This window comes from Pygocentrus nattereri, chromosome 25 (assembly GCF_015220715.1).
Source record: "Pygocentrus nattereri isolate fPygNat1 chromosome 25, fPygNat1.pri, whole genome shotgun sequence".
Taxonomy (NCBI): Eukaryota; Metazoa; Chordata; class Actinopteri; order Characiformes; family Serrasalmidae; genus Pygocentrus; species Pygocentrus nattereri.
Genome location: NC_051235.1, coordinates 3,253,987 through 3,278,242, shown reverse-complemented (window position 1 = coordinate 3,278,242; position 24,256 = coordinate 3,253,987). Strand labels below are relative to the sequence as shown.

General features: G+C 45.3%; 2 protein-coding genes across 2 annotated transcripts; both read left to right on the top strand.

Moving 5' to 3' along the window:
* The first annotated feature begins 419 nt into the window (after nt 1–419).
* ftcd (formimidoyltransferase cyclodeaminase) lies at nt 420–15,451 on the top strand. The gene is made up of 14 exons (XM_017681727.1): nt 420–577; nt 2,520–2,703; nt 3,518–3,646; nt 3,820–3,908; nt 4,763–4,942; nt 5,289–5,426; nt 5,552–5,683; nt 5,817–5,878; nt 7,424–7,553; nt 10,578–10,739; nt 11,880–11,923; nt 12,306–12,444; nt 13,763–13,858; nt 14,855–15,451. Exons 1-14 carry the CDS (start codon nt 524–526, stop codon nt 14,936–14,938), a joined length of 1,623 nt encoding a protein of 540 aa, XP_017537216.1. The 5' UTR covers nt 420–523; the 3' UTR covers nt 14,939–15,451.
* A 129-nt stretch (nt 15,452–15,580) lies between these two features.
* On the top strand, nt 15,581–22,893 carry mstna (myostatin a). The gene is made up of 3 exons (XM_017681728.2): nt 15,581–17,649; nt 19,836–20,188; nt 21,613–22,893. Exons 1-3 carry the CDS (start codon nt 17,307–17,309, stop codon nt 21,991–21,993), a joined length of 1,077 nt encoding a protein of 358 aa, XP_017537217.1. The 5' UTR covers nt 15,581–17,306; the 3' UTR covers nt 21,994–22,893.
* The last annotated feature ends 1,363 nt before the right edge of the window (nt 22,894–24,256 follow it).

The following is a 24,256-nucleotide window of genomic DNA, read 5'->3' as shown; positions in this document are numbered from 1 at the left end:
AACAAGTGTCGAGGAACGACAAGCTGACCACTCTTGACCTGCCTAACCAGCCCTAACAAGTCAATTAATGAAGAGATCTTACAACTGGAAGAGTGTCCAAAATTTTGCACATGCCACAATAGCTAATTTAATCAAAAGGGCAGGTTTTCTTCAGTTAAACATGTTTAAGACATTTTGTCCACTTCTTTTCACTTTAAAAATCAATAAAATAAAATATTTGGCCATCGGTGCCCAAACCTATGCGTACAACTCTACAGTGCACCTATAATGTAGGTGTTTCTATTAAAGTGGCCAACGAGTGTAGCTCGTAAACTAATGTGACAGACTGGAGTGTTATCTAAAGTGCTGGGCCAATCATTGCCTGCTGACCCAGATAAGGCCCAGTGGGGCGGGTTAATCATTCTAGAGGAAGACTGACATAGTGGCTGTTCTATACGCTCGTCTGCAGAGCTTTTGGGGACGGGGGGTCCAGCCGAGCTGCTCGTGTCTGTGTGAGTGTTTTCTTGCACCCGAGACCACGACCATGGCCAAGTTGATCGAGTGCGTACCGAACTTCTCAGAGGGACGAAATAAAGAGGTAAAAATTGTAATTGACTGTTCCGGCAGCCACAGGTGTTCACTTTTAATGCCTTTTTGAAACGAGAGATTTGCATTAATTCAGATTTGCACATCTGCACTGCGTAAGCTACAAATATAAGCCTTTGAAACGTACAAATTCTTAAAGAAATGCATCAGGGCTGCATTACAGACACTGTAGTAATATAAAATAGTGTGTAATATGAAAGAAGACAAGATTGCTCTCTAAGGCTTTGGTGCCTTTAGGCTGCTCTGACACTCTGAACTGTTCATGCGACTAGTTACATGTTGTGAGTTGCCTGCAACATCATTTCTGCACAACTTGGCAAACCAATTAAAAAGTTACTTGCAATGCATCCACATGCATGGGTCAGACACAGCAGTGCAGCTGGAGTTTTTGGCTGAGAACAGTCCACCAACCAAAAATATCCAGCCGCGTCCTGTGGGCGGCGTCCTGTGACCACTGATGAAGGACTAGAGGATGACCAACACAAACTGTGCAGCAGCAGATGAGCTGTCGTCTCTGACTTTACATCTACAAGGTGGACCGACGAGGTAGGAGTGTCTAATAGAGTGGACAGTGAGTGGACACAGTGTTTAAAAACTCCACCAGCACAACACACTAACACACCACCACCACGTCAGTGTTAATGCGGTGCTGAGAATGACCCACCACCCAAACAGTACCTGCTCTGTGAGGGTCTATGGGGGTCCTGACCACTGAAGAACAGGGTAACAGAGTATCAGAGAAACTGTAGAACTACAGAGTGAAGCTATACATTAAGTGGAGCTGATAAAGTGGACAGTGAGTGTAGAGTGTAGTGTAGCGGTCCGAGTCCGGACCCAGACGCTGTCCTGTGCGGACCTGGACCTGTAACCGATAAACCATGGAGAACTGTTCATTTCGACGGGGTGGTCTTATTTTAATCGCCGTAGCTTTTCTAGCCTTTACAGTAGCTTTAGCAGCTGGGAGACTCACAGACCAATCACATGCACTGTAAACATCACATGACGCTACTCAGCCAATCAGATGTGTGCATTACGATGAGCTCTGAGACTGAGTGAGAGTGAGTGACGCCACACAGGGGAGGGACGAGGAGAGAAACAGCAGTCAGAGAAGAAAGTGAGTCAGAGGGAAGTTATTCCACATGACGTGATCTAAAAAGAGAAAACTGACAGTAAATGTTGTTGAAATCTGACCGAACTGGACTTTATTTGGTCTGATGTTCAGTAAATGTTGTTGAAATCTGACGGAACTGGACTTTATTTGATCTGATGTTCAGTAAATGTTGTTGAAATCTGACCGAACTGGACTTTATTTGATCTGATGTTCAGTACATGTTGGTGAAATCTGACCAAACTGGACTTTATTTGATCTGATGTTCAGTAAATGTTGGTGAAATCTGACCGAACTGGACTTTATTTGATCTGATGTTCAGTAAATGTTGTTGAAATCTGACCGAACTGGACTTTATTTGATCTGATGTTTAGTAAATGTTGTTGAAATCTGACCGAACTGGACTTTACTTGATCTGATGTTCAGTAAATGTTGTTGAAATCTGACCGAACTGGACTTTACTTGATCTGATGTTCAGTAAATGTTGTTGAAATCTGACCGAACTGGACTTTATTTGATCTGATGTTCAGTAAACGTTGTTGAAATCTGACCGAACTGGACTTTATTTGATCTGATATTCAGTTTGACTGTATAAGATGCTGATATTCCTACTCGGCTACTTCAGTTAACAGTGTATGGCACTGAGTCATGAAGTTAGACATGATGATGTTCTGACCTTCACTTGAGGAAATTCTCTCTAACTGGACCTTACTGAGTTTTAATTAAAGACCTCAGCCTTAGCTGATCAACAACACTCTTTTATTGCCAAATTATTGCTTTACCCACAACACCCACCGTGTTGAATGTGTTCACTGCTCCTATCCAGGTGATCGATGCCATCGCTAATGCCATCTCGGCCACTGAAGGCTGCAGCCTGCTGGACGTGGATCCTGGGTCGTCCACCAACAGGACGGTCTACACGTTCGTAGGCTCCCCGCAGGCTGTGGTGGAGGGGGCCCTGAACGCCGCCCGCACTGCCTTCACCATCATCGACATGACCAAACACACAGGTCAGCACATGCACCCATAGCAAAGCTAACTATGCTAGCAGTGCTGCCCAAACAGCCTCTTAAAACTGAAAAAAAGTATATACATGCAAAGATGCAGCCTTGAAAGCGGAATTTTCATGGAATTATCTTCCATCTTTACCTGCGCTACCATAATGCCGTTGTGTTTTTTTTTTCCAGGGAGGTCAGTTTAGCACCTGCACTGTCTGATTACGCTATGCTGTTGTAACACACGCAGAATATCTCTTGCTGTTATAATGTTGAAATAAGTGTGACAGATAATGGCTTTTATACTTTACACTGGTAACAGTCTGGAAGGTTCTTTTCTTTGGCATCCTTACCTTTCTTGAAAAAACAGAGAACGTAAATATCTTTTAAATGTCCCCTGTCCATGCAGCTCATATATGCATCATTTTTTAAATCATTGGTTTTGTGGTGTCATAAACACACATACATGTATATCTGAATGGTCATCTGGCAACAGTTTAGCACCTCCCATTCATGCTACAGTTATAAGAAGAGTTTTGGCATGGACTGCTTTTTAAATGAGCCACAATACACGGCAGTCAATGAGAACAGAGTTCATTTACATAGATCAGTCCTAAAGGCACTGTAACAACAGCAACTTTAAAAAGTTTACTTACAAGGGAGATTGGAAAATTATGACTGATTTATGTTATTTATGTTTTGAATTATGGCAGTTTTGCATACATAAAGCCACACAAAGGTTCTAAAAGGTCCTCAGGAAAAAAATATGAGAATAATTTAGGATATGGGCTCTTTAAAGAGTCGTAACAGCCCATGTTTTAATGTGCAGGTGAGCATCCTCGGACAGGCGCTATGGACGTGTGTCCCTTCATCCCCGTGCAGAACGCCAGCATGGAGGACTGTGTGAAGTGCGCTAATGAGTTTGGCCGGAGGCTGGCGGACCTGCTGCAAGTACCAGGTGAGATAAGCAAGATAATGCTGGTTGGCAGCACTTCAAATGACCGTGTTGTGTAAATGGATAAAGAGAAATCGGAAAATGGTCAGTTTGTGGTACATAAACCTACGGATTTTGAGTGGAAACAAAAATAAACTATAAGAAAAATAAAATCTCTCTCCCTCTCCTACTCTCAGTGTATCTCTACGGAGAAGCAGCAAGAACTGAGAGCAGAAGGTCTCTACCGTCTGTACGGGCCGGAGAATATGAAGCTTTACCAGAAAAGGTCAGGCTCTGTTTGAAAAAAACTGGCCACTTTATTAGAAACACCCACCTTGTACTTCTACTAACTGGCCACTTTATTAGAAACAGTGACCTTGTACTTCTACTAAATGGCCACTTTATTAGAAACACCCACCTTGTGTTTCCACTAACTGGCCACTTTATTAGAAACACCCACCTTGTGTTTCCACTAACTGGCCACTTTATTAGAAACACCCACCTTGTGTTTCCACTAACTGGCCACTTTACTAGAAACAACCACCTTGTACTTCTACTAAATGGCCACTTTATTAGAAACACCCACCTTGTGTTTCCACTAACTGGCCACTTTATTAGAAACACCCACCTTGTGTTTCCACTGACTGGCCACTTTACTAGAAACAACCACCTTGTACTTCTACTAAATGGCCACTTTATTAGAAACACCCACCTTGTGTTTCCACTAACTGGCCACTTTATTAGAAACACCCACCTTGTGTTTCCACTAACTGGCCACTTTACTAGAAACACCCACCTTGTGCTTCCACTAACTGGCCACTTTATTAGAAACACCCACCTTGTGTTTCCACTGACTGGCCACTTTACTAGAAACAACCATCTTGTGCTTCTACTAACTGGCCACTTTATTAGAAACAGCGATCTTGTACTTCTACTAAATGGCCACTTTATTAGAAACACCCACCTTGTGTTTCCACTAACTGGCCACTTTATTAGAAACACCCACCTTGTGTTTCCACTAACTGGCCACTTTACTAGAAACAACCACCTTGTACTTCTACTAACTGGCCACTTTATTAGAAACACCTACCTTGTGCTTTTGTTTAACATCATAAATAAAAATGTATCTCTCTCTTACAGCTGAAGAAGAGTGAGTGGGCTCCAGATTACGGTCCTGCTGCCTTCGTCCCTTCATGGGGCGCCACTGTGACCGGCGCTCGAAAGTTCCTCATTGCTTACAACGTGAACCTGCTGAGCACCAAAGAACAAGCGCACAGAATCGCTCTGGACATTCGAGAGCAGGGCAGAAGCAAAGATCAGGTACTTTCAGAGGCCGCTTTATTAGAAACACCTATGTTGGACGTCCACACTGTTCACTTTACTGATTTAGAGCAGTGGTCACCAACCACCCTCGTGGAGATCTACTCTCCTGCATTTCACCTCCAACCCAAAACTAACACACCTCATTCAGCTCATCAAAGACTTCTGAAAGCAAGTCAAGTGGGTCTGATTATGATTGGTGCTAAAGGAAGGTGGATCTCCACGAGCTGGATTTGTGACCAGCCCAAGAACAAGAGCTTCAACAGAGCTTCTGATAATACACTGCAGACGTCTCCATCATCTTACCAAGGAAGCTCTTCTTATAAAATGCTGTGTGTGTTTTTAGCCAGGCACTTTGAAGATGGTGCAGGGGATGGGCTGGTACCTGGACGAATCTAACCTGGCGCAGGTGTCCACCAACATCCTGGACTTTGAACAGACGCCTCTCCACAGTGTGTATGAGGAGATCTGCAGGGATGCCAGGGTGGGTTTCTTTCCCTGGCACACATATCTGAGCCCAAGCATCCAGATTCATTGCTTATCCACTGTGACTTGGATTCAGATTCAGTGCTGTTTCAGTGTGAACGCTAACTGGGTTTCTGTGATCAGGAGCTGAATCTGCCGGTGGTCGGCTCTCAGATTGTGGGCCTCATTCCCTTGAAAGCGGTGCTGGATTGCGCCGACTACTACATCCAGAGAGATAAACTCTTTGTCGTCGAAGAGGAACACAAAGTTCGGCTGGTGAGAACCGGACGATCACAGAGGATCACCCTCAACTTCAAACCCTCCACCATGCTAATTCACTGTTAGCTGCATTAGCATTTGTTGGGCCTCCGTTAGCTTTTCTCACTTAGGCTCTTTTCACTGTGCTCAGGTCATCAGCAAACTGGGCTTGGACTCTCTGGGACCCTTCGCCCCTAAAGAGAGGATCATAGAGTGAGTCACTTCTTTAATGTTACACAGTAAGTGGCCAGAGTGGCCAAAGGTAGGTGTTTTGTAATACTGTTCATGGTGAGCTTAGTTAGCATACAGCAGTAGCCTGGCCCTAGTAGTAGACCCTAACTTTGCCTGTAATCCTCACTCTTACCCTAATTTACAGAATATTCCCCCTGTTCTAAAGTAGCTAACAGATAAACTTACACCACACCAATTAGCATCGTAGACAAAAAGGGACAAAAGTACATTCTATAGTTAAAACAGTGGCAGCACCACTGAATCCTGTCTGCAGTTTTGTCCGTGTTTATATATAACAGTCAGTTACGGCCACGCGAGCTGATTGGCTGAGAGGCGTCTAACTGTACTGTTATTTCACCAGAACATCACAAGTTTATTCACAAACACTGCATCACTCCACTGAGATGCTGTTGCTAAGCAACGACTCTCACAGCTGTAGGAGACGCTCAAGCCATTTGAACGTTTTCACTTCTTACTTTGCCTCAAACAGGAAACGGACACTGTTAAGGTCACATCTGACCGACAGCCGATTTGGTCCGACTCTGAAGACGAGACGACGCTAAATTCCCAAACGGTCAGTCGGTCTGTGTGGAGCTGGAGAACGAATTGCCGGCTGAGCAGCGAGTGGGCGGAGCTCGTTACTCTGACGTAGCAACGAGCTGCTCGTTAAGGAGCTATAATTAGGAGGAAGGAACTGAACATTAAAACATATTAAAGCCGCGTTCATGGCCAGTTTATTCATTTCTTACTGTATTTATTTAACTGCTGTATTAAAGCAGTAGAGCACTCGAGGAGGGAGTTATCACCAATAACATCACGGCTGGGATGATCTACGGACACCAGATCACAGCCGGGATGCTATTTCTTGATGAGATGCTCCCTCTGTGTTCTACTGCTCAAGTATGACAGCCAGTCTATTTTATATCACTCAATGCTGAGTTTACATGTTAGTGGTAGGCTAAACATTCCATTGTTTCCAATGGAGCAGGGATGGAAAATTCTGCCACAAGAGCAGAACAAGAGCTCAATTTTCCTAGCATCTGTTGTCCAGTGTGCCAGTGAAATAAACTCTTTTTTTAAAACATTTTTATTTTTTATATTGGCCTAGCGTGCCAGCTTTCGGTTATGCTTGCTTTAGCTAAGCTTCTCTGAGTCTGAAACTGTTTTGCGTGGGCGGGGCCAGAGATGCAGCCTTGTGATTAGTCAGGGGGAAGCTTATAGATGCCAAGATTAGGGCCACTAGTATAGCAGACACACCTCAGTCTTACCACACCAGTCACATCTCCAGGCTGTGCAGCACAACCACTACTAAAACACCGGAGAGTTGGACGGACGGCAGAGGCGGGCAGACAGAGATGGCCGTTCTGTGGCCCACAGACCTACAGACTTTTTAAATGGCCCCTTTAGCGGTTGAGTTTGACACCCCTGGTTTAAAGCAAGTGTGTGGTGATTGTGTCATGCAGTTTTTTGCACTTCTTTATTGCTAAACAACTCATCTAACACATGATTGGCTGGTGCTGTGTGCAGGTACATGGTGGAGTCCAGTCAGGACGAGGGAAGGCTGGTGTCTCTGTCCCTGCAGCAGTTTGTCCGCAGTGTTGGTGCCAGAACAGCGGCTCCTGGCGGAGGATCTGTTTCTGCAGCCATCGCTGCCATGGTAACACGGCCTAACTATCACTGACATCCTTCTCATTCGTTGCCATGGTAAAGAAATATAACTATCACATCCCTCACAACTGCTGCTATGGATGTGAAGCCCAAATGTCCCTCTCAGGCCCTGCTATGGTAACAAGACATAACTATCAAATCCCTCTCAACTGTTCCCATGGTAACAAGGCCCAACTGTCCCATGAAGGGTGATCCTTGTCAATCGCTGCCAAAGTAATGAAGCTTAACTATCACATCTCTCTCAATCGTCGGTATCATCAGTCAATGTCACATCCCTCCCGATCACTTGCTATGGAAACAAGACCTAACTATCACATACCTCTCAATTCTTGCCATGGTAAAAAGACCTAACTATCACATCCCTCTCAGTTGCTGCTATGGAAACAAGGCCTTACTATTGCATCCCTCTCAATGACTGCCATGGTAACAAGGCCTAACTATTGCATCCCTCTCAATCACTGCCATGGTAACAAGGCCTAACTATTGCATCCCTCTCAATCCCTGCCATGGTAACAAGGCCTAACTATTGCATCCCTCTCAATCACTGCCATGGTAACAAGGCCTAACTATTGCATCACTCTCAATGACTGCCATGGAAACAAGGCTTTACTATTGCATCCCTCTCAATCACTGCCATGGTAACAAGGCCTAACTATTGCATCCCTCTCAATCACTGCCATGGTAACAAGGCCTAACTATTGCATCCCTCTCAATCCCTGCCATGGTAACAAGGCCTTACTATTGCATCCCTCTCAATCACTGCCATGGTAACAAGGCCTAACTATTGCATCCCTCTCAATCCCTGCCATGGTAACAAGGCCTAACTATTGCATCCCTCTCAATCCCTGCCATGGTAACAAGGCCTTACTATTGCATCCCTCTCAATCACTGCCATGGTAACAAGGCCTAACTATTGCATCCCTCTCAATCCCTGCCATGGTAACAAGGCCTTACTATTGCATCCCTCTAAATCACTGCCATGGTAACAAGGCCTTACTATTGCATCCCTCTCAATCCCTGCCATGGTAACAAGGCCTTACTATTGCATCCCTCTCGATCACTGCCATGGTAGCAAGGCTTAACTATTGCATCCCTCTTGATCACTGCCATGGAAACAAGGCCTTCCTATTGCATCCCTCTCAATCACTGCCATGGTAACAAGGCCTAACTATTGCATCCCTCTCAATGACTGCCATGGAAACAAGGCCTTACTATTGCATCCCTCTCAATGACTGCCATGGTAACAAGGCCTAACTATTGCATCCCTCTCAATCACTGCCATGGTAACAAGGCCTAACTATTGCATCCCTCTCAATCCCTGCCATGGTAACAAGGCCTTACTATTGCATCCCTCTCAATCACTGCCATGGTAACAAGGCCTAACTATTGCATCACTCTCAATGACTGCCATGGAAACAAGGCCTTACTATTGCATCCCTCTCAATCACTGCCATGGTAACAAGGCCTAACTATTGCATCCCTCTCAATCACTGCCATGGTAACAAGGCCTAACTATTGCATCCCTCTCAATCCCTGCCATGGTAACAAGGCCTTACTATTGCATCCCTCTCAATCACTGCCATGGTAACAAGGCCTTACTATTGCATCCCTCTCAATCCCTGCCATGGTAACAAGGCCTTACTATTGCATCCCTCTCGATCACTGCCATGGTAGCAAGGCTTAACTATTGCATCCCTCTTGATCACTGCCATGGAAACAAGGCCTTACTATTGCATCCCTCTCAATCACTGCCATGGTAACAAGGCCTAACTATTGCATCACTCTCAATGACTGCCATGGAAACAAGGCCTTACTATTGCATCCCTCTCAATCACTGCCATGGTAACAAGGCCTAACTATTGCATCCCTCTCAATCACTGCCATGGTAACAAGGCCTAACTATTGCATCCCTCTCAATCCCTGCCATGGTAACAAGGCCTTACTATTGCATCCCTCTCAATCACTGCCATGGTAACAAGGCCTAACTATTGCATCCCTCTCAATCCCTGCCATGGTAACAAGGCCTAACTATTGCATCCCTCTCAATCCCTGCCATGGTAACAAGGCCTAACTATTGCATCCCTCTCAATCACTGCCATGGTAACAAGGCCTAACTATTGCATCCCGCTCAATCACTGCCATGGTAACAAGGCCTTACTATTGCATCCCTCTCAATCCCTGCCATGGTAACAAGGCCTTACTATTGCATCCCTCTCAATCCCTGCCATGGTAACAAGGCCTTACTATTGCATCCCTCTCGATCACTGCCATGGTAGCAAGGCTTAACTATTGCATCCCTCTTGATCACTGCCATGGAAACAAGGCCTTACTATTGCATCCCTCTCAATCACTGCCATGGTAACAAGGCCTAACTATTGCATCCCTCTCAATGACTGCCATGGAAACAAGGCCTTACTATTGCATCCCTCTCGATCACTGCCATGGTAGCAAGGCTTAACTATTGCATCCCTCTTGATCACTGCCATGGTAACAAGACCTTACTATTGCATCCCTCTCAATGACTGCCATGGTAACAAGGCCTAACTATTGCATCCCTCTCAATCACTGCCATGGTAACAAGGCCTAACTATTGCATCCCTCTCAATCCCTGCCATGGTAACAAGGCCTTACTATTGCATACCTCTCGATCACTGCCATGGAAACAAGGCCTTACTATTGCATCCCTCTCGATCACTGCCATGGAAACAAGGCCTTACTATTGCATCCCTCTCGATCACTGCCATGGTAGCAAGGCTTAACTATTGCATCCCTCTTGATCACTGCCATGATGATAAGTTCAACTACTGCAACCCTTCCAACTTCTGCCATGGTAACAAAGCCTAACTATCACATCCTTCTAAGTCATTGCTTTAGTTAAGAAACCTTTCACATCCCTCTCAATTATTGCTATGGCAACAAGGCCTAACCAACACATCTCTCGTAATCACTGCCATCCTAACCAGACTTAGCTAACAAATAGCTACAAATCATCAGGTCGTGTCCTCTCTGTCAGGGTGCGGCTCTGGGCTGTATGGTGGGGCAGATGACATACGGAAAGCGTCAGTTCGAGGCTCTGGATGGTGTAATGAGGAAACTCATCCCTCCATTCCACCAGGCCATGAACGACCTACTGCTGACTGTGGATGCTGACAGCACCGCCTTCAACAGCTACATGGTAAACACCAACGTCTTCAGAATTGTCCATACTGTATATAATAATAAAAAGCATTGTTGATTATAATTGATGATAATTATCACACCACAGAATTCTGTTATTTATAATTATCATAATAATGATCATTGTTATAATACCATTATTATAATTTACCAACATGCATGTTTTATTAGTGACTGAACGTAATTACTTCAGGTACAGTACTGTGCAACAGTCTGAGACCACCCTTCATTTACTTAAATTCCTGTCAAAAAAGTGAAAAAAAAACATGAGTTTTCCAAATCTGAGAAAAAAAGCGACTCCTGACAACCACCTGGAAGAACTCGTCGCCCCCAAAACTGCCTCCATCAGATAAACAGCAATGAAAGCTTTGATCTCTGAGAGAGAGGAGAAGATCAAGCTGCTTCAGATCTGAAAACATCCACAGGTGTTTCTGTCCATCCTTCCTCTGTGAGAAGACCACTCAGCGCTGTGGGTCTGAAAGGACGTGTAGCTGATCAAGAAGAACCTCACTGAGAAAAGGAGACGGACACATCAAACAAAGAAGCTGAACGACGGACTGACCGCCTCAGATTCCAGACCTCAGCACCACTGAATGGGTTTGATTACTTCAGAAAATCATTAACCAGCTTCTAAGACTGACTTATTTAGTAGTTGAATAACTTGTACTTAATGACCATTTTGACCATGAGAAATTGAATAAATGGTGGTCTCTGATTTTGTCATGGTATTGTATGGATGTATATGAAGGTCTGTGCACTGTTTTGTATATATATATATATATATATATATATATATATATATATATATATATCGCTGTTGTTGGAAGAAAACGCATCTCCATTTTTGTCATTTTTCAGTTTTTGACATAATTTGAAAAACCCTGTTGGCCTTTACACTGTATGTAAATTTCATGATGAATGGACAAAAAGAAACGGCCCAAAATGACTTGGAAAAAATTCTGGTTCTGTTGACTTACGTTAAAAGTAATGTAGGTTTTTTCCTTCTCCTGTAAAGTTACCATTTTGGAGTTACGAGGTTTTCATCTGATGACAGTGATTTAAAATTTTTATATATATATATATATATAATGTATGCATGCCTGTTTACAGCTATTAACTCATCTCTCAATAATTCCAGGCTGCCTTAAAAATGCCCAAAAGCACACCGGATGAAATGAAAAGGTATGAAAACACTGTAAACCTGTAGTTTAAAAGTCATAAGCACAGTCGTGAAAAATAACGATAAAACTGCTAAATGTGTGTCAATGGGAAACTTCATTTCTTGTCATGTAGTATTATTACAGTACATTTATTGACGGTTGCAATTAACTGCTACATTTTTGGGGGGCAGTGATAAACAGTTATGAATAAACAGTTATGCTGTGGATTCACTGGCTAGATGCTTCATTTTGTCCCACTTTTATCTGGACCTCATAAAAACAGGCTTCAAAACTCACCAGCTACAATCTTCAGCACCATCTAGTGGACAGAAGTTCCATTGTGCTGTAGAACATTAGGTCTAAGGTCACTTTTCAAGCTCTAATCAGAGCGTGTTGGACTGCAGGAGGGAGGAGGCCATGCAGGACGGACTGAAGAAAGCGGTGGGTGTTCCGCTGTCCCTGGCTGAGAAGGTGACCGCACTGTGGCCGGCGCTGAAGGAGATTGTCTGTTACGGCAACGTGGCCTGCAAATCAGACGCCCAGGTGAGAGAGGGCGAGAGAAAGAGCTGTAGATGGTGCATGCAAAATAAAATTAAAATTAAAAGTGATGAGTCCATTGTCCAGTTCGCTGAGGTGGTTGGTTAGTGTAGTGGGTAACACCTCTGCCTTCTATGTTGGAGACTGGGGTTCAATCCCCCACCTGGACAGGCGCCCTACTATATACCAATAAGAGTCCTTCCTTGGGCAAGACTCCTGACACCACCTTCGCCTACCTATGTATAAACAAGATCAAACTGTAGTCGCTCTGGATAAGAGCGTCTGCCAAATGCCCTAAATGAATTGTCTTGTAGTAGTGATAGACTGGACTTTTAATCCCAACAGTCATTATCTTTATATATTTCCGTCCCCACCTTTCATTTTATGTGTTGAAATTTGCACCACTTGCAAATTTGTCTCCACCACATTCCTTGGTTCTCTCATGCAGTGTAAGCTTGAGCAGAAACCATCCAGCCCTCCCTCTCCGTCTACAGTCATACGATCTATTAGCGCTCAAATCACTTTTATAAGCATCATTGAAAGGGAGGAAACCCACACCAGCAGGATCTCTCTAACGCATGTATGTTTGTGGTTACAAATTTCATGTATATGAGGTATAATTAAATGATTGATGTTACAAACTGCATTTATATGGAGTTCAAGGTTTTGTCTGACTAGGTCCTGAACAGCTTAGCAGACCTGCTGACAAGCTAATAGGCTAACAGACTCCTCCAGCAGTATTCCGAGTTAGGCTTCGCTGAAAGACTCCCTGTATGAATGCAATCTGAATGTTTGTTACAAGCTTGAAAATGTCTGGATAAGCAGAATTAAACCCTGTGTGGGAAGTGAGCACCACTGCTAGCTTATCGCTAACGAAACACTGGGCTTCCTATAGAGGTGTTAGTGCATATCAGCATTGTCGTGGTGGTACTTGTGAACACTCCACAACGCAGGGGGGCAGTCGTGGGCTGGAGGTTAGGGATCTGGCCCTGTAACCAGAAGGTTCGATCCCCAGGGCCGACAGTCCATGACTGAGATGTCCTTGAGCAAGACACCTAACCCCCAACTGCTCCCTGGGTGCCGTGGATAGGGCTGCCCACCGCTCCGGGCAAGTGTGCTCACTGCCCCCTAGTGTGTGTGTTCACTAGTGTGTATGTGGTGTTTCACTTCATGGATGGGTTAAATGCAGAGTTGGAATTTCCCTGGTTGTGGAATCAAAAAAGTATCAAAAAAAAAAAAAAACGGGTGGAAACTGCATTTGATGGTTGTGGTGAAACACAGTGCTGAACAGGAGGCCTTTATGTGTGACTCTTCTGATGAGCAGGTCGCGGCGAAAGCTCTGGAGACGGCTGTGTACGGCGCCTATTACAACGTCATCATCAACCTAAAAGACATCACTGACCAGTCCTTCAGGAGCACCGTGAGTGAACATTTAGCCATGTTGGCTGTAAATATGTCTCAGTAGGTGCTGATGTGCCAGTATAAGCTAAAAATCTAATATAAATGAAAACGCAGACTTGCTTTGCTCTGCTTTGAGCTTCAGCTCAGCTATAGCTGCTTTTCTCGCATCTCCAGCAGGAAACTTTTCCACAAAACTAGACCAGTTTCTTGTAAAACGCCTCTCAATGATCGACTTTTTACGAGGCTTTTTACGAAGTCGCATCTCATTCGTTCGAACTGTCCCGTTCCGCCTTAAACGGTGCCCGAGGTGCCAGAATGACTGACTTCAGCTTCACGACTTTTTAGTGTTTCAGTTTCTCACTGCAGATTAAACGTATCAGGAAACCAGCTGGAGTGACTATAAACACTAATCCGTCCATTCGTCTCCAAATCATCGATGTCCATCTTAAATCTCTCTCTTTGCCGTTTCGTAGCTACTAGCTGGGCGAGACTGTCGTCTGTGTTGCTATGGTGACCAGCCGTCTGCGCTGATCTTCAGGGTTAAAGGGTGAATCAGCAGTTCTACATTAACTCCAGCGTTTAAGACCATTTACTGTTAAACTGTGTTGAAGGATCAGCAGAGCTTTATTTTACTGTAGAGGAGGATTATTTTATTATTACCTACTGATCTGATTCAGCTGTGGAGCCACGACAGGGCAGGAAAAGAGCCGCATGGGGCTCCACAGCCGCATGTTGACGACCCCTGTGTTGGCACGTGTTGTTATATGTGACCTACTTCACTGCACTGAGCTTTGCAGTGCTACAGCTCTGTGCTGTTTCAGGCTAGATTCCTTACAGGGTTGAGCTGAATTCATTCCTTTTCTCTTTCCGATATCCAGTCCAGTTTTCTGCTGATACTGGCTCAGTGCTAGTTGAGTTACATCCGTGCGCTGCTGCCTGTTATGTTTCAGTGCTTGCTGTTTTCTATTGGGATGATGTGTTAACACTCTCGTGTACGTGTTGTGTCTGGTGTCAGGTGGAGGAGAAGGCGTCTGCACTTCTGAACGAGGCGAGAGAGAGTGTTGCGGCGGTGCTGGAGGCTGCAGACCGACGCCGCTGAGCACTCCTGCCTACAGCCGCCGAATACCCAACAATGAATGCTACCTGGGGCAGATCAGGGCACAAGCTTACACAATCATAGCAGTTTTTCAGCAAGATTACTAAAGCTTTGCACGGCTGCACGCCTCGGCTACAAACAAGCACCGACTGGTAATGAACAACAGCCAAAAGCAGGAAAGCACAAGCGCTACAACTCACACCGTGGATGGAGTTCGCTGCAACCGTCCTCATGCAAATAACTCATGTTTAAATATGGCATTGTCATTATTGCATATCGCTAAAACTATAATAACTGTTCTTTTCTTTTGGTCCATTTATCCACGACATTTACACACGACATAAACGGCAACTCGCAGTTTCAAATTGCAGCGATAGTAAAGACCAAAACGGAGATACGAGCAACATAATAACAGCTGGTGTCTAATGGAGAGCATAATGGTGTCTAATGGAGAGCATAATGGTGTTTAATGGAGAGCACATTGTCATTTCGCTAATAAAAGCATAAATCATAAAAGTCAGACCACTGATTTTTCTTCTCGGTGTGAAGCCCACTCACAACAACACACACAAAAGTATTGGGACACCACCTCCACGTCACACCTACAGGAGCTTCTACGAATCCCATTCTAAACCGGTAGGCAACAATATGGATCTGGTCCGCTTTGCAGCTCTAACAGCTTCCACTCTTCTGGGAAGCTTCCACAAGATTTTTGGAGAGAGTCTGATGTCTGGGGGAATTCTTGCCCTTGGGCTCTGTAGCCTAATAGCTAAACCAATGCTAAGTTAGCCAATCGAGCTACATATCCGAACGCCTCTGAACAGGTTTAACTTTGCCTCTCTGTCTCTTCTGCTGGACTTCCTCGGAGCTGGATCGTTATCATCTAAACTCGTGCCGGTGCTTTTAGTTCAGCCAGAGTCCAGCATTCGGTGTGCTCTAGCTAAGCTAATAGCTAAGGCTAACCAGCGCCACTCTCCTGATGGTCTGACATTCATTGAATAGTGCAACATCGCGTTGATCTGGTGGTTCCTGTAACGAGGCGGCCGAAAAGCGTCCTTCTTCTCGTGTGTCACGTGAGACACTTTAGAGCAGGGCGTCAAACTCAACCAGGAAAAGGGCCGTATTGGAAAATCTCATCGAATCTGTGGGCCGGAGAAAAAATGTGAAGTTCATTTGTAATCGATGTTGCGCTACAACCAGAACCGGACGCTGTTTATTCACAATGCGCCAAAACGTCAGCAGTAAAATACAGGCACTGAAATATTACATGAATACTTGAAATATTCCAAGTTTAACCCTTGGACTCGTCCCCCGGCATCCCTTCTTAGCTGCGCGTTCATTAAGATTGGGCTCAGTGTCTGAGCTGCTGAGCTGACGTTCAGTGTTAACGTTGGTTGACCTGCAGCTGAGGTGCATTCTGGTGATGTGACTGGTGTGGAATTGAGGTGTAACTGCTGTCCCATAGACTGTTTTTGGGGTAGGAGAGTCAGAGCACATCACACCACAGTGCTTGCTGGGGGCTGTAGTGCAGCGCGCTGTGAAACAGGTTGATATTAATAGAAACTGAAAATGCTAGGCTTGTGAGGTGGGCCGGGTCAGGCCCACAGGCCTTGTGTCATGAGTGTCATGAGGAGGCGCTATTTTTTGGTGAAACTGCAGGTTGCACGAATTGAAAACCAGGGAACGCGAAGAAATGAAGGCGAGCGGTGAAGTAAAACAGCTGATTCGTTTTAAAAGACTTAAGAGAATAAAATCAGGTTTTACTCAGATTCCACGGCACGGAGCCACTTTTGGGCTGCGAGGAGAAAAGTGCAGTGGATGTTTGTGAATGACAAGAAATAACAACAAAGAGCAACCTAAACTTTATACAGTAGAAGTTTAAACTGTAAATACAGTAAAATTAGCTTTAAAAACCCCCAAAAAAATCCCTAAAGAAAGAATGAAATCAGCATTTATCTCACTGAGACGGCAGGGGGCGGCCTATTCAAGAAACCTGCAGTGATTTGGCTCCATCTGGTGGTCAATACTGCACACTGCAGTAAAGCCGGACAACACAAGCCAAAATGAACAAACCCTTACTGCAGGTGCCACGTTTGAAAAGATTCACAATAAAAAAAACAAACAAACTCAGCTTTTACGCCAATATCTCCGCGTTTTTGTTACAGGCGACGTCTGTCTGTCCGTCTGTGCACAGTAGCTCTCCCTCCCTCACTAGGAGCGAGTCCATCACCGTCCACTGAGCCAATCGTGGCTTGTCCAGCAGCGGGAGATCCGAGTCTGCACTATAAAGCCCGGCGGAGAGGAGCCGAAGCCCCTTCAGACTCTCTGCGCTCCGGTGCGTAAAAGTGGCCTCTGAGCAAAAAGGAAGGACATGAAGGCGCTCCTCCTCCTCGTCGTCTCCCTCTTGACCCTGCTGACCCTCGCACGGGGTCAGAGTCAGAGTCCCACGGCCGCGGAGGACGGCGAGCAGTGCTCCACGTGCGAGTCGAGGCAGCAGAGCAAGCTGATGCGCCTGCGCTCCATCAAGGCGCAGATCCTGAGCCTGCTGCGCCTCGAGCAGGCGCCCAACGTCAGCAGGGAGGCCGTGAGGCAGCTGCTGCCCAGGGCGTCGCCGCTGCTCGAGCTGCTGAGCCAGTACGAGCAGAAAGGAGGAGTGGCCGACGACGACGAGGAGCAGGCCACCACCGAGACCATCATCGCCGTGGCCACGGAACGTAAGCGCAAGCGCTTTTACGCACGGCTTTTACGCATCTTTCTGATGTCCTTGGCTTCTTTAATCAGACGTGTAGCCTTCTTACTGTCGTAGCACTATACTACATTAAAATGATTACATCCCTGCCGAAACGGGACCATTAGAAACCATTAGAAAACGGATTCCAGTAGAGACCAGTAATACCTTTAGATCCCATTAGGAAACCATCAAATGCAGTCAGAATCAGCTGTTAGTACCATTAGAGTCCTTTACACTGTGAGTTCAACCCATTACAAAACCACATTACAAAACCAGTAGGAACCAACAGAAACACTTAATGGTTTCTGTGTTTTATATTTATGATGTTTTTATAAATCTATAATTAATTACTGCATTAGTTATATAATAAACCGCATTCCTTGCCAGGAAGACCAGCACATGTTGACTTGTTGGTCATGCTGGTTGACCAGCTAACTCAGCACCACCCTGCTGAAAAAAAAACATTGTGTTTCTGATGGTTCCTGATGGTTTTGTAGCGTGTTTTTGGCTTTTTTAATGGGTTGATCTCACAGTGTAAAGGATCCCAATGGTGTAACAGGTGACCGTGGCTGATTCTAAATGCATTTGATGGTCTCCTAATGGGAAGTAAATGTCTTCTACAGGCAATTAGAGGTCTCTAATGGAAACCATGAAGCCAGTCCCTGTTTCGTTAGGTTTCTCTCCAAATGGTTTCTAGTGGTCCTTTGTATACATGCATATATAATCTGCATACGTTACACAATAAACTGCAATCCCTGCTAGAAAAAACAACAAAGACCAGCAAAACCTGCATATCGAATCTCCAATTTTGACATTTTTCAGTTTTTGACGTCATTTGAAACGACCTGTTCTTCTTTACATTGTGTGTAAATTTCATGATGAATGGACCAAAAGAAACGGCCCAAAATGATGTGGAAAAAAATCTGGTTCCATTGACTTCCATTAAAAGTAAAGGAGGTTTTTTCCTTCTCCTGTAAAGTCACCATTCTGAAGATATGAGGTTTTGATCTGACAACAGCGATATGTTGTGTTTTGGATGCTGGCATGCTGGTCAACCAGTATGTCTATACTGGGTGACCAGCTAAACTTGCACTAGACCAGCACTCAAGCAGCATAAACCAGCTTAGACCAGCACGAAATGCTGTTTTTCTCAGCAGGGTTTGCATTTGATTTACATTCTCTTGTCAACTGACAGTTTCTCATTTCTGAGAAGATTTGTTGGTTTAGCTCTGGAGTTCATGGACATTTTCACCAGTAAGAATTAATAATAAAAGTGGAAAATTATGACAATAAAACCTACATTTGGTGTCTACATGGCTGATTTGACAGACCCTATAAAATTCACCCTGTCAGTGAAATCACGGCATTAAACGCCATTGAACTAAAGCAGGTGCTAGCTAGCGTTAACTAAAGCTGGAGGCCTGCAATTTGATCCAGTACTGAAGCTGAAGTACTGAATCCAGTACTTGACACACCATAGTGCACTATTTCTGCAATAGGTAGCTACATACCTTTTAAATTCACTGCCGCCGTGAACGTAGTTCCACCTTAAATTCAGTGCCGCCTTAATTTTAGTGCTACCTTGAATGGAGCTCCACCTTAAATTCTACGCCACCTCTTAAATTGAGTGCTATGTTAATTGCGGATCCGCCTTAAATTCAGTGCCACCTTAAATGTAGTGCCACCTTAAATTCACTACAAACCTAACTGCACTTCCATCGTAAATTCAAGGCTACCTTTGTGCCGTTTCCTATGGGAAAAAATATCGTCTTTGAACGATAATTTTCCGAACACCTTACGTAGGAAGCAACCCACAAGCAACCTACTCTAGGATCTTACGGTCCTGCAAGGTTTTGTGGTTCTAGCTCGAAAACTGTGGGAGGAGCAGCATTTACTTTTTTGAGTATAGATTAATAATAATAAGATAATAATAATAAGATAATAATAGTAATAATAATAAGGTTACGAAGTTTTTCAAGCCACCTTAATAATCAAGTTGGCTATTAGCTTAGCTCGCTAGCTTAGAACTTTGACTACAAAGTTACAGTGATGACCTAAAGTCACAGAATGTCCTGAAACTGCAGGTCTAGAACCGTCAGGTCAGCAGATGGACGTTACTCTGCGGGACGCTGCCCAAAGTTGATTCCTCTTGCTCTGCTCTGTTTTCAGCGCAAGGCGCTGCACAGGGAAATAGCGCGCCGCGCTGCTGCCTGTTCTCCCTGAGCCCGAAGATCCTGCCAGACAAAATCGTGAAGGCCCAGTTGTGGTTCCGTCTGCGAGTGGGCCACGATGCCACCACCGTGTCCATGCAGCTGTCTCGCCTTAGCAGCCGCTCCAGCATCCGCTCGCTGCGCCTCTCCGTGAACGCGCAGACCAACCCGTGGCAAAGCATCGACATAAAGCAGTCGCTGCAGGCCTGGCTCGAGCGGCCCGAGAGCAACTTCGGCATCGAGATCAAGGCCGTGGACGCCGACGGGAAGGACTTGGCCGTCACTTCTGCCGAATCAGGAGAGGAGGGCCTCGTAAGGCAGTTTTGTTTTGTTTTAACGATTTCTGGGAACTAAAAAAAGCACAAGTGGGAGTTTTAGTTGAACTCTGCGAGTCTTCTTAAGTTGTGGTTGGAAACAAAAGGGTTAACATCTCGGAACGCCTGATGGTCAAATCCGAGTTTTTCTCAGTGCTAAAAGTAGATTTAGGCAAGCTAGATCTCCCAATAGTTTAGGCCTTCAGAAGCTGGACTGATGGTGTTACAGGTTCAATTGTATACCAACATAATTAGGAAGTGACGAAGGAATCAACCAGTCATGTTTTCATTTACAACTTTACTGGTTTTATGAGAAAGAACATCAGTCTAGGCCCTCTGGAAGTTCTGACTGTGAATGCGAGTCATAGTCAAAGTAGGTTCCTGTGAAGTGTTAGGAATGGAGAACAGTGGTGGCAGCTCTATGCCAGAACTCTTTACTGAAGAATCTCTGTAAAACTGATAAATACAAGGAGATTCGCTTGAAAGAGGCCCCGAATATTCTGCTGTAACTCCTGTTATGATGAGGCAACCTGAACCAAAATAATACACCACATTCCTTGACGTCTGTGTAATCGATTGCGTTACAAGTGACCTCTGTTTTCCGCAAGACACATTAACGGGTACGGGGGTCCGCACTCGGAATTTGCAAACAGAGGTTAAACGTTGCGGTGGCTGTCTGGCGCATACCTCATCACACCGACACAGGGGGGCTTGCTCGAAGCTCCATGCCGCTGTTGTTAGGACAAAACCTCGTATCTCCATTTTTGTCGTTTTTCAGTTTTTTTGATATAATTTGAAAACGCCCGTTACCCTTTACATCGTTTGTAAATTTCATGATGAAAGGACTGAAAGGAACGGCCCAAAATGACTTGGAAAAACGTCCGGCTCCACTGACTTACGTTAAAAGTGAAGGAAGTTTTTTCCTTCTCCTGTAAAGTCACCGTTTTGGAGATACAAGGTTTTGTTCCGACAGCAGACTATTCAGGACCTCTTTCGAAAGAGCTGAGGTGCGTGGTAATGCCTAGTAAAACCTTCTAATAAAACACATGGAATGACTTTTACAAGCTTCAGTGGCCTGTATTTCATCTAGAATGGCCAAACATGTTAATGTGCACCAGCATTAGCTTAGCGATAACATACTACTAGAAATCCCACAGGTGTGCTAGCGGGAATTAGTTGTGAGTCCCAGTTAACCACCGTTAGAAGCCGAACCCCAAATGTACTTGATTGGTAAAGACAGGTACGGTCTTGTTTCTCAAGGTAGCGTCATATAACCTGCATGTCTAAATCATCGAGCATTAAAAGTTGAGGTCTCTCACGCAAGTAGTCTCAAACCGTTTTCTACAGAAACAGAAATGTAGTTCATGCGTTTGTCGGTTTTGGCTAAGCCTGGGTCGCTGCGCTCTGCTTTTGTGCCCACAGCAACCCTTCCTCGAAGTGAAGATAGCAGAGAGCCCGAAGCGCTCCAGGCGGGACTCGGGCCTGGACTGCGACGAGCGCTCCTCGGAGTCCCGCTGCTGCCGCTATCCCCTCACCGTGGACTTCGAGGACTTCGGCTGGGACTGGATCATTGCGCCCAAGCGCTACAAGGCCAACTACTGCTCCGGCGAATGTGAGCAGGTGCACCTGCAGAAGTATCCGCACACGCACCTGGTAAACAAGGCCAACCCTCGCGGCACCGCGGGACCCTGCTGCACGCCCACCAAGATGTCGCCCATCAACATGCTCTACTTCAACCACCGCGAGCAAATCATCTACGGCAAAATCCCCTCCATGGTCGTGGACCTCTGCGGCTGCTCTTGAGCGCAGCGGTGGCGCCGGGAATGTTTCGTAGTGCGTGCTTTGGGCTAGCTGAACTGTGTAGAGCACGGCAGATCTCAAGGCCTTGGGCCAAAATAGAAGTTTGGCCCCTCCTCCCCCAGAACCCAACCCCCACCCCCTCCCCCGCCCCCCCAAAACAAACATGCCTCAGACCAATGAACTCGAATACTTGTAAATTACACATCAAATTACAGTGATGTGGCGTAAACTTTGGACGTCCAACATAATTAGTGATTGAAATAATTAATTTTTTACAATTACATGGTTTTTGGAAGCAGTGCCACCTATTGGTAAACGAATGGCACAGCATCAACGCTTGATGGATCAACCAGATCCGCTGTCAGTGATAAGTTGGATAACGGAATATAAACTAGGTTGAACTACTTACATGATTTTGGTTATTATTTTTTATGACTAGGTTTGGGCCATCCGCAAGCTATGACGTGGCTAGCTTTATTTAGCTGCTCAGTCACCACCATCTGACCACCTCCTTGTTTCTACGCTCACTGTCCATTTTATCAGCTCCATACATTTACGGCATTTGGCTGACGCTCTTATCCAGAGCGACTTACAATTTGATCATTTTACACAGGGAGGCCAAGGCGGTGTTAGGAGTCTTGCCCAAGGACTCTATTGGTATGGATTGGTATATGCTTGCCCTGGTCAGGGATTGAACCCCAGTCTGCAGCGTAGAAGGTAGAAGTGTTAACCACTAAACTAACCAACCACCTTACTCCACTTACAGTAAGCTGGTGGTGTATTAGACACAGCAGTGCTTCTGGAGTTTTTAAACACTGTGTCCACTCACTGTCCACTCGTCTGCTGCTGCACAGTTTGTGTTGGTCATCCTCTAGTCCTTCATCAGACACAGGACGCTGCCCACAGGACGCTGCCCACAGGATTGGCTGGATATTTTTGGTTGGTGGATTGTTCTCAGTCCAGCAGCACTGCTGTGACTGATCCACTCAGACCAGCACAACACACACTAGCACACCACCACCACATCAGCGTAACTGCAGTGCTGAGAAAGATTCACCCCAAACAGTACCTGCTCTGTGAGGGTCCATGGGGGTCAGAGAAACAGATGGACTACAGTCTGTAACTGTAGAACTACAGAGTGCAGCTATACGGTCAGTGGAGCTGATAAAGTGGACAGTGAGTGGAGAAACAAGGAGGTGGTCATGATGTTACGCCTGACCGGTGTATTTCTCAAACAAAGGCCGCCACGCCCTGGAGTTTTATCCGATTTTCATTAGAGCTGCATAGTTTGGAAGTAATTATCATGGCATACGCAGCAGTGCGAGGTCCACAGGAAAGACTGTAAATTCGATTGTTATCCAAACCGTTTCTTTAGCCGATAAAACGAGCGCTGTGTACGCCATGCCGCTCTAACGGAGAGACAGAAGGCGGCCGGCCGTGTTGACCGTCAGCGAAAGCTGTTGTTTAAAAGCCCCTTCAGCAGTTGTTCGTGTTCCCGCTATGAATTGTTTGGCGACCCCAAAGCACCTCGTCCTCTTGTAACCCGGCGCAGAAAGGCCTCGCCGACCCTGCCTCGGCCATGCGGAGTAGATCGCCGCTCTTTAAAGAAATAAATAAACAGGCATGCTGGGAAAGATCCCGCCGGGATGCGAGAACAGTGCAGCTCTGCCCTCGGCGTGAGGACAACGAAGGCGCCCGCAGATGGTCTCCATTACTCGATCTGTTAGAAGGAGAACAGTTACCCCAGAAAACGTTCCTGGTGTCTGAAGTTTGCTTCTTTGGTTTAGCCTTGGAGCTACGAGGCTGATGTAGCTAACAAGCAATGGAAATGAATTTGAAACCATGTGGAGTTCAGAGTCTCTAATAGCCGTGACTCACTGTGTGACTCACTGTTATCAGTATGTCGCTCCTGTCAGAACAAAACCTCGTATCTCCATTTTTATCGATTTTCAGTTTTTGTCATAATTTGACAGAGCATGTTGTCCTTTACATGGTATGTAAATTTCATGAAGGATGGAGCAAAATAAACGGCCAAAATTGACTTTGTAAAAACTCTGGTTCCATTGACTTACATTGAAAGTGATGCAGGTTTTTTCCTTCTCCTGTAAAGTTAACATTTTTGAGATACAAGGTTTTGTCCCAACAGCTGCGCTATATGGACTGGCGTAGCTAGTCATCAAGATCATTACTTGATTATCTTGTGATCTTGAGATAAAAAATGTTATTTTGAGATCACATCTTACATGTCTGTTATCTTAAGATATCT

Coding starts and splice junctions, on each gene's coding strand:
- mstna (XM_017681728.2), top strand. CDS start 17,307: ATGAAGGCGCTCCTCCTCCTCGTCGTCTCCCTCTTGACCCTGCTGACC. Junction 17,650..19,835: donor CATCGCCGTGGCCACGGAAC/GTAAGCGCAAGC, acceptor CTCTGTTTTCAG/CGCAAGGCGCTGCACAGGGA. Junction 20,189..21,612: donor AATCAGGAGAGGAGGGCCTC/GTAAGGCAGTTT, acceptor TTGTGCCCACAG/CAACCCTTCCTCGAAGTGAA.
- ftcd (XM_017681727.1), top strand. CDS start 524: ATGGCCAAGTTGATCGAGTGCGTACCGAACTTCTCAGAGGGACGAAAT. Junction 5,427..5,551: donor AGATCTGCAGGGATGCCAGG/GTGGGTTTCTTT, acceptor TTCTGTGATCAG/GAGCTGAATCTGCCGGTGGT. Junction 5,684..5,816: donor AGGAACACAAAGTTCGGCTG/GTGAGAACCGGA, acceptor CACTGTGCTCAG/GTCATCAGCAAACTGGGCTT.